We start from the raw sequence: 15348 nt of genomic DNA, 5'->3' as shown, positions 1-15348 counted from the left end.
GCACCGAGCCCTTCACCACGCCCAGCCCAGCGGTCAGGACGAGGTGCTTCGCCAGCTGGGACCAGAGGATGGGAGAATGCCACTGATCCATGGGAGAGAAATGACCCCCCTTTTTTTATTTGCCTCGGAAAGAATTTCCACCCGCAACCTCCTGAATAACGTATGGTCTCATCGATATTTCTGGTAGCGGCTACAATGTCTGGGATGTGGGTGTCCCGGGGAAGTAGCTTTGGCACAAGTCCTGCTCAAGCGGGGACCTTAGTCCCACGCAGTCCTACCCCAGAAAGAGGCGGGGTGTGTGGCAGCAGTCCAGACAATATTACCGATTTTTCTACACCGAAGCAGGCGACGGTTCATTCAGCCCTCCCGAGAGGAAGCTGGTACTTTCGTTCTAAAGCTCTCGTTTCCTCGGGGAACAAAATTGATAGACGCAGTAGGTGTGTTGTGTTTCGTCTTCCCCCCTGTCTCTCTGAGGGCCAGAAGGGGTTAAACCTCAGACACCCGCTTCGTTGGAGAAGGTGAGGCCGGGAGGTCTGAGGTGGGGGTGTACCAACTGGGTGCCGGAGAGGTGTGGATGGAGGGGGTCATTTCCTTACTACTGGGGCGGCTTTGTTTGCAAGGAGGCATGAGTGGGAAGTTTCTTGGACTTGACCGAAGCCGAGGGGACGGGGGGAGGAAGGTCTTGCTTGGCCAAAAAGACTCGAGATTACATCTTGGGTGTAAGGGACATCTCCCAGCTGAGTGTAGGGTAGCAAAATGCAGTTGTGAGCACCTCCTTCTTTAGATATCCGCACCCCACCCTCACCACCACGAGAAAAATGACACCTTACAGTTCAGAGTGAGTTTTTAAAAGATCACGGGATGTGAGACAGCCTGGTCATTGTGGTGCCTTTTCACATGCCCTGCTCCTTTCCTATTTGCAGGGAATGGTTTCTTTAATCTTCCGAGAGGTGAAAAGAAAGTTCATTCGCTCCTCCAGTAAACCAGAGACTGGGGTAGTTATGCTTGGTGTGTGGAGAAGGGACTTGGTTCCCTAAGGGATTCTGACACCGGGGTGGGGGTGGGGAGGAGAGAGGTTCTGTGCAATTACTTGTTCCACTTCCTTCCGTATACTAAACACGTAAACGAAAAGCAAAAATCTTAACAAAGGTAACCAACAATGAAAACCTTACTATGTGGGATACATTTCTTATGGCTTCCTTTCAAAGGTAATAAACCTCTTAATGGAACAACTGATTTCTGACGTTCTAGGAAATCCTGTAATTTCAGCGCTGTACATTAAGATGAAACAACCAAATTTAAGGCATAATGTATTTCCTTCATTTAATGTTGACGTGTTTAAGTCGCTAGATTGTTGCTAGGTGAAAATTGTTCGAGAGGCTTGTAAATCCGTTCAAGTGATTACACACTAAGAGGGTTTTGTTTTGTTTAAGGCCCCTTCAAATAACTCAGGAAAAAGGTTTCCTTATTCTCAACATGTTCGGGAACTTCTCGGAGCCAAAAGATTATAATGTATCTTTTATTAACCTTGCATGATGCCTTTATTTCTAGAGAAATTTCTCCTATTGGAGAAATAAACATTGTCTTTTGCCAAAGGAAAAAAAGTAAACGTTTTACTGAAACTATTTAACTTAAGTCCCCAGGGAAATCTTTGATACAAATTGTCCTTTTTAAGCATTTATTCCTTGACTTTATCTATTGGGGAAGAAGGGGGTTTTTTTGGCTTTTTGAGTTGAAGGTTAATTCTTAATTAAATAAAATCCTTGACTTTAACTAATGGAAAGGAGGAGTCATTATTTTGTGTCAAGGCTCTGCTATTGATATGTGGTCACAACCGTTTAGAAACTTGGAAGTTAACTAGTGCATTTAAAGGGTTGAAAAACACAAATTTACTCCAAGAATTACACCACATAGTAAGCACTTGGTAACAGCTTCACCCTCCCACAATTTTTTTTATTTCTTTAAAATATTTTATTTATTGCCCTGGCTGGTGTGGCTGGGTGGATTGAGTGCGGGCCTGCGAACCACACGATCCCGGTTTGATTCCCAGTCAGGGCACATGCCTGGGTTGCAGGCCAGTTCCCGGTTCCTGGGGGCGGGGGTGGGGGGACGCCCGAGAGGCAACCATACATTGATATTTCTCTCTCTCTCTCTCTTTCCCTTCCCCTCTAAGATAAATAAATAAAAATCTTTAAAAAAAGAAAAAATATTTTATTTATTTATTTTTAGAGAGAGAGGAAGGGAGGGAGAAAGAGGGGGAGTGAAACATAAGTGTGTGGTTGCCTCTCTAGTGCATCCCTACTGGGGACTTAGCCTGCAACCCAGGCATGTGCCCTAGCTGGGAATCAAGACTGCCAGGCTTCCGTGTTGGTTGGTGCTCAGTCCACTGAGCCACGCCAGCCAGGGCCTACCCTCCCACCAATTTTAAACATGTTTATTTGAATTATGAAACTGCACAAATTAAAAGGTGCCACTGTATTTTATTTGTGTGGACCTTTATTAAAAGGTGCACAGTTATACAATACCACAGCATTGCCATGCAATGACATTGCTAATTCCTCATTTTAATGTGGACTGATTCATTAATCAGAAGACTATTTTTCCCAAACAGAATGATTAGGTAATGTAGTACCCCTCCTTTCTGGCAACAAGAAAATAATACTGGATTTCCACTGTTCTCTAGTATTTGTTTCTAAGTGAATTTATTCAAATCAGAAAAGGTAGCAAATTGTTTTGGACAGTAATTAATTACTTTAAAATATTTTGCATTTAATGTGTTTTTGTTTTTTTTTTATTTTGCTAATTGTTTTTCATTTAGTTAATATCATCAAAGTAAAATTGATATTTTTGGATCCACTGATCAATTTGTTTTAAATACTTAACTGCTTAACTGTCATTAAGGTTAGTCAAGTATTATATAAACTTATCTGATATATTTCTAGCAAACTAATATTTAATTTCTAATAGGAAAAGTTTATTGAATTTACTACTCTGTGTTTTCAAGCAATACTCAATGGTACAAAATAAAAGCAAAATTTTATTCTGTACTCTTGCTTTCAGTATCTTTCTCTGAGATAACTGTTCTTTATAGTTTTTATTTCTTTTGATTGGTTTAGGTATATCAATGCAGAATGCTAAATGAATCCCTAGACAATTAGAAATATATTTGATCCATCTAATAAATTTCTTACATGTTTATGCTTCAGTGTACATATAATGAAAGGGATATTATTGCAGAATACAAAATAGTGTTTTTCAAATAAAAGCTAGTTTTTATCCTTAAAGGTGATGGTATATATTTGTCTGTGAAAATAAAACACAAAAGATGCTCATTGATTTTACTTTTTATTTTCTTCTAGTTATAGTTATTCAGTATGTTTCCACTGACTGAGGAAAACAAGCATTTGGCCCAGGTGTTGTTCAATACTGGTTCATGTCCACGATGTATCTTCAGATTCTGTGGTGTGGATTTTCATGCGCCTTACAAACTTTCCTACAAGGTATGAAAATAAATATGAATATTTATCTAATATGAATATTATGAATATTATATCAATATTCATATAGCATTTTTAAAAAGTTAACATTTTTTAAATTTTAAGTAAATACCTATACATTTGAGGGGAAGTATCAATCCACGACTCTTCATTAAATTAAAAAAGAACCTATAATAAAATAATTACCAATAATGCTAATTTTGGAACTTACATTACCATAAAGATGTAAGTTAACTTCTTGGGTGATTATATCTGACATTTAATATAATAGAATCTTAGTGGAGCAATTCCCTGGTACATTTAATGCTTGTAGAGCTTTTCTAAAGAGCATCTAAACAGAATATCATGTAGTGCTTTTCACTATATATTATTAAGTTGTAACAGGAGGGTGTGAGAGTCCTTAAATCTGTTAAGGACTGGAAGCATTAAATCTGGAAGCATTGTGGATTCGTTTGCATTTTTTCTTTTTCTGTTTTTTGTATTATTTCATTTCCAAATAGGTATTTGCAACCCGCTAGAAATAAAAGCTATTAAATTATTATTTATTGCTATTAATAGCAACAAAAGTTATATAGAGGTCTTTGACATTTATGATAATACACAGAGAGCTTTGACATTTAATAGAATCCTTTCACATAAAATATATAACATTTTGTGAAATACATTTTATTCTAATAGTGATGTTCTTTTCAGAGGCAGATAGTCATTATGTATTTAAATATATAGCTATGTAGATAGTACAAACACATACAAACACACATGCACGTACACTCAGTTTCTTACAATTTTTAAAAATTGCCCTGGCTGCTGTAGCTCAGCGGATTGAGCGTGGGCCTGTGAACCAAACAACCATGGTTCAATTCCCAGTCAGGGCATATGCCTGCATTGCAGGCCAGTTCCCAGCAGGGGATGCACGAGAGGCAACCACACATTGATATTTCTCCCCCTCTCTCTCTCTTCCCCTCTCTCTAAAAATGAATAAATAAAATCTTAAAAAATAATAATAATAAAAATAAAAAATAAAATAAAGTAAAAATTGCCCAGGAGTTAGCAATAGTTGTCATTTTTTCCTATTAGTTGTTCCTATTATTTTGAAATAATAATTATATCTAATATTCATATAGCATTGTTATATGTCAAGATCTCATATAACCCTCATAGTAACCTATTAGGTAGTAAGTACATACTATGATTGTCTCTATTTTCAGATGAAGAAACTGAGGCACAGAGAGGTTAAGCAACCTGCCCAAAGTTACACAGCTATTAAGTGAGCAAGCTAGGATATGAACTGTCTGTCTGAATCCAAAGCCTAGAATTTGGAGCTGGAAGACATGGATTTGAATCCCAGTTCCACCACTTTCCATCTTCAGTTTTCTCCTCTGTAATTGGGAATGATGATAACATCCACCTCACAGGATATTCAGGGACAATATCTAATAAAGTATGTGAAAACACTTTGAAAACTGGAAATGGTACCTATGCTATGATGATTAATATATGTGTATATTTATACACGCTAGACTATAAAGTAGTAAACCTGGTTTTGTGTAACTTCTCTTACACATTTTTAAAGACACATTAAATTAAAATCTATTATTCTGTACATATGTTGTAAGTTTTAAAATATGTATTATATAAGAGACTTAGTGTTACCAACTTTTGTTTGTATCACTTTGTGTAAATAAACATGAAAAATAAAAGACTTTTTTAAAAAAATGTACCTAAATTTTGACCTGTTCTATTCATATAATGATATATGTACACATACATATATATGTACTTGTTATACTGATGTTATACATCTCAGGTAATAATAAACGTATTTGTGTAGGTTATAAAATACCTGCATGTGTGTGCATGTATGAGTATTTCTTTGTTCCAGATAAAATTAAAGAGCTATTGTCTTAATAAAATGCATTAAATTGGAGTGAAAGACTTTTCCCTTTACAGTCAGTAAATTGTAATTTGAGTGAATTTAAGAGAATATTTATTCAGCAACTGAATAATAAAACCTGTTTAGTTTAGACAAAATAGAGGAAAAGTTCTCAGAGTATTTGGATGAGTAGATTGAAATATGTGAATGGTGTGAAAGGAAGGCTACTTTTAACAGTCTAATACAAAGGGTGGCAAAAATGAGGGAAACCGGAATGTGCAGCGGTAGAGGGCTTCTTCCAATGAATGCATATAAATGGTTTGTAATTGTTGTGTCAAATTTCAGCATTGCCAGCATGTTTACCTTTGTTTAGTAAATTGTCTTGAAATTATTTTTACTTCATAGACTTCTAATCTCTGTCTAATTTTTCAGATTTCACATTAAATCAATATTGTACATACGAGGTTTTAATGATTGTGAGATTATTAAACCACCCAGCAATAATGGAAAGTTTACCTATTTGTTAATAATTGGAATTGAAGGGTCTTTTAAACTGAAATTAGCAAGTGAATGACCCCACATTAGAACTACAAGCCAAATTAATACATTTCTTAATATTTCTTAATGGAGCCCTTTTGCCTGAGATATAGGACTTTAGTTCACTGATATATGAAACATCCTTGAAAAAAATATTCACACATCTATTATAGAAGTCAGGTAATTCTCTTTTAAATTCCCTAGAAAGCAAGTGCTGGCTACTAAAATTAATTTATCGCTTTAGAATTAATATAAATCAACATTAGGTAAGTCTATGGTATATATTCACTCCTATTTTCATGCTTCATCTTACCCTTAGGGTTATTACTTTTTTTTGTAAATTAACTTTCCAGGAGTTACTCAATGAACTACAGAAATTCCTAGAAACTGAAAAAGGCGAATTAATTTTGGAAGTTCCAAACCCACCTCCCAAGAAAATTCGACTACATGAATTAGAAGACGGGATTGATAATATGAGTCAAAATGGAGAGGGAAGGGTCTCCAGTGTTGAAGATGGAAACCTTGCTTCCAAGACCTCAAGTTTAAATGTATGCAACGTATGCCTAGGAATTCTCCAGGAGTTCTGTGAAGAAGAGTTCATCAAAAAAGTAAGTGATCTATCTTTTGTTATTATATGTGCAATTATACAGAGGTTTTCAGTTTAAAGACCTAGAATTCCTGTATCTACAGGAACAATGCCATTCATTTCAACTTGTTTTACACCAATGGATTATTAAAACTTTTTTAAAATTTATTTTTAAAAATGCAAACCTTTTTATCTCAAATTACCTTTTTATCAATATGATGCCTGAAAACAACTGAAATATATATCTATTCATCTATTTTAGTCATGAGTGCTATTCAATTGAAAAACATGTAGCAGCTTTCCTTTTGCTACTTAGCAGAAGTAAAAAGTTATAGGAAAGTTCTTTCTTAGGCATACCTGTAAATGTCTAGAAAAGACAAGAATTACAGCTTTGTGGGAGGTACATGTTTAAATGTGGTATTGCCTTTTAAAATCTTTCTTAAATTATGGCTAACCTAAAAGAAAACTGTTTTGACATTCAACAGATTGTTCTGCAGGTGAGTCCTGGCTGTTTTGGTGATATCAGTCATCGGGGTCATGATTAGCAGATAATTTCAGGAGGTTTATGAGAGTTCCCTGCTCAAAGGGGGAAGTTGGGAGGTTTTGTAGTGTCATCTCCTGGATCAAAAGTTTATGTGATGAAGATTACTGTAAAATTTTTATCAATTCCTGGGAATTTATGTAATACATTCTTAATGTGTAAAAAAATAATTTTTATATGATGATTTTTTAGGTGTGCCAAAAAGTTGAGGCCTCTGGATTTGAATTCACCAACTTGGTATTTTCAGTCTCCTTCCCACCACAGCTATCCGTAAGAGAGGTAAGTTCACTTACACGCTTAAGGCTACATGTGAAATGCCTGAAGTTTCTCAAAAAATACAGATGCAGCGATATTCTTTATCATATTATATATTTTACATTTTGTTTACTTATTGAGTGATTGAAAGCGTTACATTATAGCTGTTTAATAATATTGAGTGAATGGATGAAAATGGAATTATTGGTTCAGATTAGTGTATTCATCACAGGACTGCCATCTTCTTAAAAGGTTCTCATTCAGTGGAAGACATTCATTGAAGATTAACTCTGTGGTCAGAGATCTCTCTCTGAGAATTGACCAGGATTCCAGAGGCTTGAGTGTGGGGGTGGGGGTAAAACACCAAGTACACATTTTATAATGGTCCCAGGATAGAGATGTTTCAATTATGGTCAACCTTCTTATTTTCTGGAGTGTAATATAAAACAATGGCACTTCTTTTAATCATTGATAGAAAGGGAAATAACCTTATGTTTATTTTACAGTAACATTTCCCCTTTGTTAGTAAAAAAAGTAGTCATTACTGTAACATTTTTGTGTGGCAAAATTGACATGAAAACATAAAACTTTTTATTAATACTGTTGCATGAAGTATAAGGAGAATGGCCTTGGTAATCTCAAGTTACAACAATGAGTTTTAAACATATCTACTTATTTTTATGTATAAGGTATCTTTTCATTAAGACTCCCCCAACATCACCAGAACGTTATGTCTTATACCTGTCGCTTTCCTTGGGTGAGCATGTTTGTAAGGCCCCAAAAGGCTGAAAATTGATTTAGAACTTGTTGAATGACAGATAAAAGCTGAGAAGTGAAAAAGAATAGACGGTTTTAAGTAGCACCTCTGTTGATGACTAGATAACTAAGCAAATGGAAGAGTAAAGGGGAGGATATACTGAGGTTTCTAAACACAAAGTCATTTTCTAGTCAATCATCAAAGCATTTCTCACTGATAGATCATCTTCAGGGTCCAATGTTCACAGAGAGAAACAGACTTCCGAAAGCTAAGTGACTTGAAAAAAGTTGCAGTGTTTGAGTAACAAAAATAGGAATAAGAAATACAGTTGATCCCTGAAAAACAAAGGTTTGAACTGTGCAGGTTCACTTATACACAATTTTTTTCAATGAATATTATAAAAATATTTTTGTGATTTTCTTAATATCTTTAGCTTAGTTCATTGCAAGAATACAATATATAATATACATATAACATACAAAATGTGTTAATCTACTGTTTATATTATCAGTAGGGCTTCTGGTAAACAGTAGGCTATTAGTAATGTTTTTGGGGAGTCAAAGTCACCCACAGATTTTTGAGGGAGGATGGGGTGCCCTTTTTACTCCTGCTTTGTTCAAGTGACAAGTGTGGTTATAGATCTCAGCACAAAACTCCTCTCAAAGTTTATATCTTTTATATTAAAATTTGTGTTGTCCATATGTATCACTTATATGATGATTTTAACAATGTTGATTTAATATTTATTGAATACTTATGGAGTATTTATATTTCATATCAGACACAGGAGATGCCATTTTAAAAAACAGAATTATTCTGCTTCAACTCTACTTAACTTTTTATAATTAGTGTGTTAAGTAACTTACTGTTTTCCTTTTTGTTAATAAGTAGTATATTTTCACCCATTTATTTCTTAAGAATAATAATTATTCAAAAAGTATGCAGTTTTGTATATAACTTACTATTTTCACAACCTAGATTTCTTGCACAAATTGTACTTATGTTTCACTTTGTGATTTTCTTTTATTATGTTGTGTAACTACTATTGTTGTCTTTTATTACTTCTTTGGTGTTGAGATATGTTATGGGCCAGATTCAATGTAAATTGCTTTTCAAACCAGTTAACTTACTTGTTACACTTCCCAATATAAATAAATCACACATCTTAAGAGTATTCTTACATTTTGAATGTAAATTTTCTAACTTTATTAGTGATATGTTTGTTCTACAATGTGGTTTTCTATTTAGAGCTTGTAAAACTTAGAACTTATTTGTCTGTTATAGAATAAACATATTAATATACATGGAATTGATTTGTACTAATTATCACATAATTCAGAGTGGAATATACAATTGTGTCATATCTTCCCACTTCTGTAGAAGGAAATTTTGATTAAAGATATAATAATTGAAAGCAAATAGGTTTTTTTATTTATTATTATTTATTTATTTATCTTTAGAAGGGAAGGGGAGAGGCAGAGAAATATCAATGTATGGTTGCTTCTCGTGCATCCCCTCCTGGGAACTGGCCTGCAACCCAGGCATGTGCCCTGACTGGGAACTGAACTATGATCCCTTGGTTCGCAGGCCTGTGCTCAATCCACTGAGCTACACCAGTCAGGGCTTGAAAGCAAATAGTTTTTTAATAACATGGTAGTGTTTGTTACATTCCTGCTTACAAAAGAACCAAGGAAACAGATGACCTCAAGTAAAGGATTTTTAAAGATTGAGCTATTCAGTTTGTTTTAATCTCTATATTCCTGGCCCTTCCAATTCCTTTCTGCTTACAGCCATAGTTTTTATGTATCATCATCCTAAAAATGCTAATTTAAGATCTAAGAGAGAAAAGCTTGCAGTCACTGTAATCATCACCACCTTTCGCTGAGTTTGGGAGGATACAGAGGGCGGGAGGGAGTGCATCTCCTGTGTGGGCTGCCCTAGGAACCAGCCTGTCTGGTCAGGAGAGTTTAGACTGAATACTACCAAAGAGAAGAAAAACAAGTAGATTAACTGATGAAACTATGTTAGACGTAAAGTAAGACATGGTAAGCAGAATAGATGGAGGCAGTATCCAGGGATTCACAAAAGACAAGAATATGGAAACTAGCTGGACGTAATACTTGGAACCTTCAATACCTTCAATAACAGTATTTGAATGACAAAATACAGTTGAAGTGATAAGGGAGAAGAATAAATATCTCATGACTACCTTGGTGACATTCTGGATTTGGGATTGCCATTTGGGTGTAACAATAGAAGGATGTCTTCACTATAGACTCAGATATTTCAAAGGGAGAGATAGAATAGTGTGATAGGACAAATTATACCTGGACTGAGAGTCTGCGAGCAGAATGATGCTAGACACCATCTAGAATAGAGTTTAGAACAACAGGGAGCCCTGACTGGTGTGGCTCGGTTGGTTGGGCATCATCCAGTAAAGCAAAAGATCACTGGTTCAATTCCTGGTCTGGGCACACACCTGGGTTGCAGGTTCAGCCCTCGGTCAGGGCCTGTACAAGAGGCAACCAAGAGAGGTAACCCACTGATGTTTCTCGTCCTTTCTTTCTTCCTCCCTTCCCCTTCTCTAAAAATAAATAAATAAAATCTTTTTAAAAATAAATAAAATGAGAGAAATAGGACAGATACAGAAGTGGAAGTGTGCTGTCTGCCCCTTGGCCAAAGGAAAGGTGATTCATTGCAGACATAAACTAGTCACAAAAGTTAATGTATACAGCAGCAGGAGAGACTCCCAGTGTTTAGGCACTTGATAGAAATCACATTTGGTTAAAAGCACATTGTGTGACAACTTTTGGATTGGAATAGTTTCTTCTCCTAAAGTAGTGGTTCTCATACTTTAGTATACATGGGACTCATGTTGGAGAGTGTCCCAGGTCCTATCTCCAGGTATTCTGATGCAGTAGGTCCCTGGGAAAGTTTGTGTTTCTAACAAGTTCATAGGTGATGTTGGTGTTGTTGGCACAAAGACTGCACTTTGAGAACCACTGCTCTAAAGACTGATGGCAGAACTAATGTAGTCCTAAATGGCAATGAACAACCTTTTAAGATTTGTATTTCTGATAGGAAGGGAGAAACAGGCATAATTAGGACATATCCTAGCCTTTTGATAGATGGATTTCAAGCAGTCCAAAGGAAAGGCAGTTGAAGAAAAATGGCATAAGAATCTGGAAGATAAAGGAAAATGGGAGGTGTAGAGAGAGTGCAACTGAGACTTTAATTAAAAGCAAATTATCCCAATCAATAAAAAAGTTGAGGGATGAAAATGGAGAAGAAAAAATGAGGAATCCTTCCTTCTCTCTCTTTCTCCCTTTCCCTCTCCCCTTTCTATTTATATATTTAATTTGTATTTATATATTTATATATATTTATTTGACTTGTTATTTTGTAAAATTTCTATGTATATACTATCCAACTCTAACAGTTAAATTGTTTGCCAACCTGAGATCAGTTTCAAAAAAAAAAGAGAGAGGAAAGCTAAAGTCAAATTAATGCACATGTAAGCAGGAGGTTTAGATCTGTAAGACTAGCAACTAGAAAATAAAATCTCCGATGAGTAGGGACTTGCAAGAATTTTTAAGGAAGACTTGGGGTACTTGGGGTTATGTTTAGATCAAGAAAGAGATGAAGAATTTGGACTGCTATTTGGAACTGATGGTGTGCTGTTGATGGATGATGTAGAGAAAGCAGAATGCTGTAAATCCCATTTTACTTCTGTTCTTTCTCTCAAGAAAAATCATCTTCATCTGAAAAGGGTAGAATGATCACCGGTATGGAAGAATGAAAACTCCACATGGCAGAGGTTCTGGAAATGGGTACAGGTATTCCGGCCTGGATGACTTACGTTCCAAGACAGATTCAGAAAGAACTTGCTGCTGTCCATGATCCTTGATAGCTTTTAAAAGATAGATTTTCCAAGTGACTAGAGATAGGTTAGGGCAGTTCCCATTTTTCAAAGGTTAAGAAAAATTGGTTCTATTAAGTACCAACTCGTGAGCTTGACCCTAAAACCCTGGCAAGATTCTGGGTCCAGAACTAAAGAATACCTGTGGGCGCTGAGAATAAGGCAATCTAGATTGTCAACACACCAAACAGGTTTGCTAAGAACAAATTATGTCTGCCATATTTACATGCAGCAGGACCAGTAGAGCAGAGAAATGCAGTAGCACCTGTGTGACTGGCATTCAGCTAGACTAGGTTTCTTTCTCATGATAACTTCCTGAAAGTGGCGGGAACATGAGCAGGGTGTGAAGACAGTCGGGTAGATTGTGCCTGGCTTGCCATACCCAAAAGGAGCTGACCAGTGATCGGTATGGAACTTGACAGTGTTTCTCCAAATGTGCTCTGCACAGCAACCACCTGAAACCTACTTGGGGAAAGTTTTTGATTGCTGGGGCCTTGTCTCAGACCTCCTGAATCAGAATCTCTGGGGATGGGACATACAGAAACCCCTCAACAGTTCACATGTGTGTTGAAAGTTAAGAATCATAGAACTTTAGACAGATTTCTGAAGTGTTACAGGACACTTTTCATACCTTGTCCTGTTCATGATTTCTATCCGTGATACAATGGAAATGCTCACTACAAGTGTGCATGACAAGAGCTGAGTGTATAGCAAATAGGCTGAGTGTGAGACTTGAGATACAAAAAGATCTCAAGAATAGGGAACATCTAACAAAATGAATTGAGCAGAAATAAACATAAGTTCTTATACTTGGGTTTAGAAAACTGCCAAGTAAAGGATCGGCAGGAGTGGCCTAAAAACTGTTTATAGACAAGGCTGTGGGTTTTAGTTAATAGCCCGATAAGAATTAGAGGTGTCATGTAGATAATCTCTTTGGATTTTAGTCCAGATTTTAGAAGTACAGTATTTGGAAAGATGAAGGTGGCAGTCCTGTTTTACTCAGAGCTGGCCATTCACGGAGCGTCATATTCACACGGGACATTCTACTTTGGGAGGACCAAGGACAAATGGGAGGGCATTTTGTGGTGACCTCAGGAATTTGTGAATGTTGCTGTATGTGAAAACTAAAAAGGGATTCATGGATGTAATTAAGATTAAGGGTCCTGAGATGGAGAGATTATCCTGAATTATCTGGATGGCTGCAATCTAATCACATGGGCCCTTAAAAGTACCTGCCTGGTTGGGGTCAGGGTCACAGGAAGATGTGATTATGGAAGAATGATCAGGGAGGTGCAGTGCTGCTCACTTTGAAGAGAGTGGAGGGTGGCCGGGAGTGGAGGAGGAATGTGGGTGGCCTCTAGAAGCTAGAACAGGCTAGGAAATGGGTTCTCTCAGCCTGCAGCATCCAGAAAGGAACATAGTCCTGTTGACATTGTGATTTTAGCCCAGTGAGTCCCGTGTTGGGCTTCTGACCTAACCATAAGGTAATAAATTTGTGTTGTTTTAACCTACTAAGTTTACAGTAATTTGCTATAGCAGCAATTAAAACAATGAACGCACACTCAGAGGAGTGCATTCAGAACGGTGGGGACATCTGAAACCTGGTCACAGGAGCCACTGGAAGGAACTTGGCTTTACAATTTAGTGGAATTAATTTGCTCTATTTAAATATTTGAGGGGTTTTCTGCTGCAGAGATAGGATCAGAAGGGAAATAATTTTCAGCTGTAAGGAATTAATCCACAACAGGATAAACTTTTCAGGGATGGTGAGTTTTCTATCACCAGTGTTTAAGCCCAAGCTGGGCAACTACTTGGCACATACACGGAGGGATGTGTGTCATATAGTTGGTTAGACTAGAGACTTTATGCAACCTTTTCAACTCCAAGATTCTGTGTAGGTTTTTTTAAAAGATTTTATTTATTATTTTTAGAGAGAGGAGAAGGGAGGAAGAGAGGGAGAGAAACATCAACATGTGGCCGCCTCTCAAACACCCCCTACTGGGGGCCTGGCCCGAAACCCAGGCATGTGCCCTGACTGGGAATCGAACCAGTGACCCTTGGGTCTGCAGGCTGGCACTCAGTCCACTGAGCCACACCAGCCAGGGCAAGATTCTGTGTAGTTTTAAGAAAAATATTTATGATGGTAATTTTTGCTACCTTATATTCATGATTGATTGCTCTAAATCTCTACACCACATTAAGTTATTGCCTCACTAAAATTACTGTGGAATAGATGACCCAGACTTATGCTAATAGTAGGCTAAACTTTCATTTATGGGAAAAGAACATTCCATTAAGTCCTTCAAAAAACAACAACAAAAAATGTTTTAAAGGCCTGTTATTTCTTTTAGGTTTATCTTTACTAGTGAAGTCCAGTAGAGGGCAATATGGTTCTATTAGTTTGGCTTATTGGTCCCTCCTCAAGGAGAGTATGTGGGAGTTTGTGGGCTCTAGCGACTTTAAATGCATATAGTGTCTCTTAAATGTTGCTTTGGTTGTATGAAACACCTATTTCTGCTACGCAGCTTGATATGGGTGGTGTCTTATTTGTCAGATAAAACCTTTTTTCCTTTCATTTGTTATACTTCATAATACCTCCATGTTCTACACTAAGTACTGTAATTATACACAGCCCCAGAAAAGTAGCCAAAAATAAAAGTAGTACCATTTCTATGGTAGCAGTTTATAGTTACAGAATCTGTTTGTTCTTAAATTCTGACAAATGGGTATTCAAAAGACTTTGGATTTTTACTTAAATCTGTGGGTTCTTAATCAGTCTGGGATCATTATTGTCATTAAGAATCTAAAGAAAGCAATACAAGAAAGAGAATGCACATATTCAGAATTTTTACGTGTGCGCTTATAAGGGGACTTTTAAATTCCTAGCCATTAATCTAGGATTTTTCTTAATTGGATATTCCAGTGATTTTACCCCTTTGTAATTGATTGAAGTGATTACTTCTTCTAAAGGACAATGTTTTTTTCTAATTATGTTTAGCTCACAGAACAGGATATGATGAAATTGCTTTGACTCCAAGTATAGAGAGCTACACTTTCCAAGTTCATACTGTGTGTAGAGACCTGAGCTGGCTGTCTTTATTCATTAACCCAGCTCTCTGATTTAGCATGTTCATTTTCTGCATTTTGTTCATTTTCATGACTCAGTTTTTATTTTGTGTGATAAGCACTGTGCCTAAATCAATTTTTGTTTTCTCTAACCCACCATTTAAGACCAACTCAAGTTCACTTTAATGGACAAACTTTTTCTGAGCGTACTAAGGAGTTTTCAAAATTTGTAGCCTGATTTATGGTTAGATTAGTTGGCTAGAACTTGCTTCAAACCCTAAACGGTCCAAAAAATGTGCAAAACGTATTTTTACAAG

General features: G+C 36.5%; 1 protein-coding gene across 7 annotated transcripts in view; it reads left to right on the top strand.

Annotated features, from left to right (window-relative positions):
- Positions 1–226: 226 nt before the first annotated feature.
- Positions 227–15348, top strand: part of PUS10 (pseudouridine synthase 10) — a 60552-nt gene continuing 45430 nt past the window's right edge. The window contains exons 1-5 of one of the 7 annotated variants that reach the window (XM_037047987.1): positions 227–518; positions 924–950; positions 3360–3500; positions 6261–6515; positions 7227–7313. In XM_037047987.1, the coding sequence (XP_036903882.1) occupies positions 3375–3500; positions 6261–6515; positions 7227–7313 (468 nt within the window). In that variant the 5' untranslated portion in view covers positions 227–518; positions 924–950; positions 3360–3374. The other 6 variants (XM_037047988.1, XM_037047990.1, XM_037047986.1 and 3 more) reach the window with 6 other exon arrangements.

This window comes from Sturnira hondurensis, unplaced genomic scaffold (assembly GCF_014824575.4).
Source record: "Sturnira hondurensis isolate 20B ecotype Veracruz unplaced genomic scaffold, ASM1482457v3 Scaffold0006413, whole genome shotgun sequence".
Classification (NCBI taxonomy): Eukaryota; Metazoa; Chordata; class Mammalia; order Chiroptera; family Phyllostomidae; genus Sturnira; species Sturnira hondurensis.
This window is presented reverse-complemented; position numbering and strand designations above follow the sequence as displayed.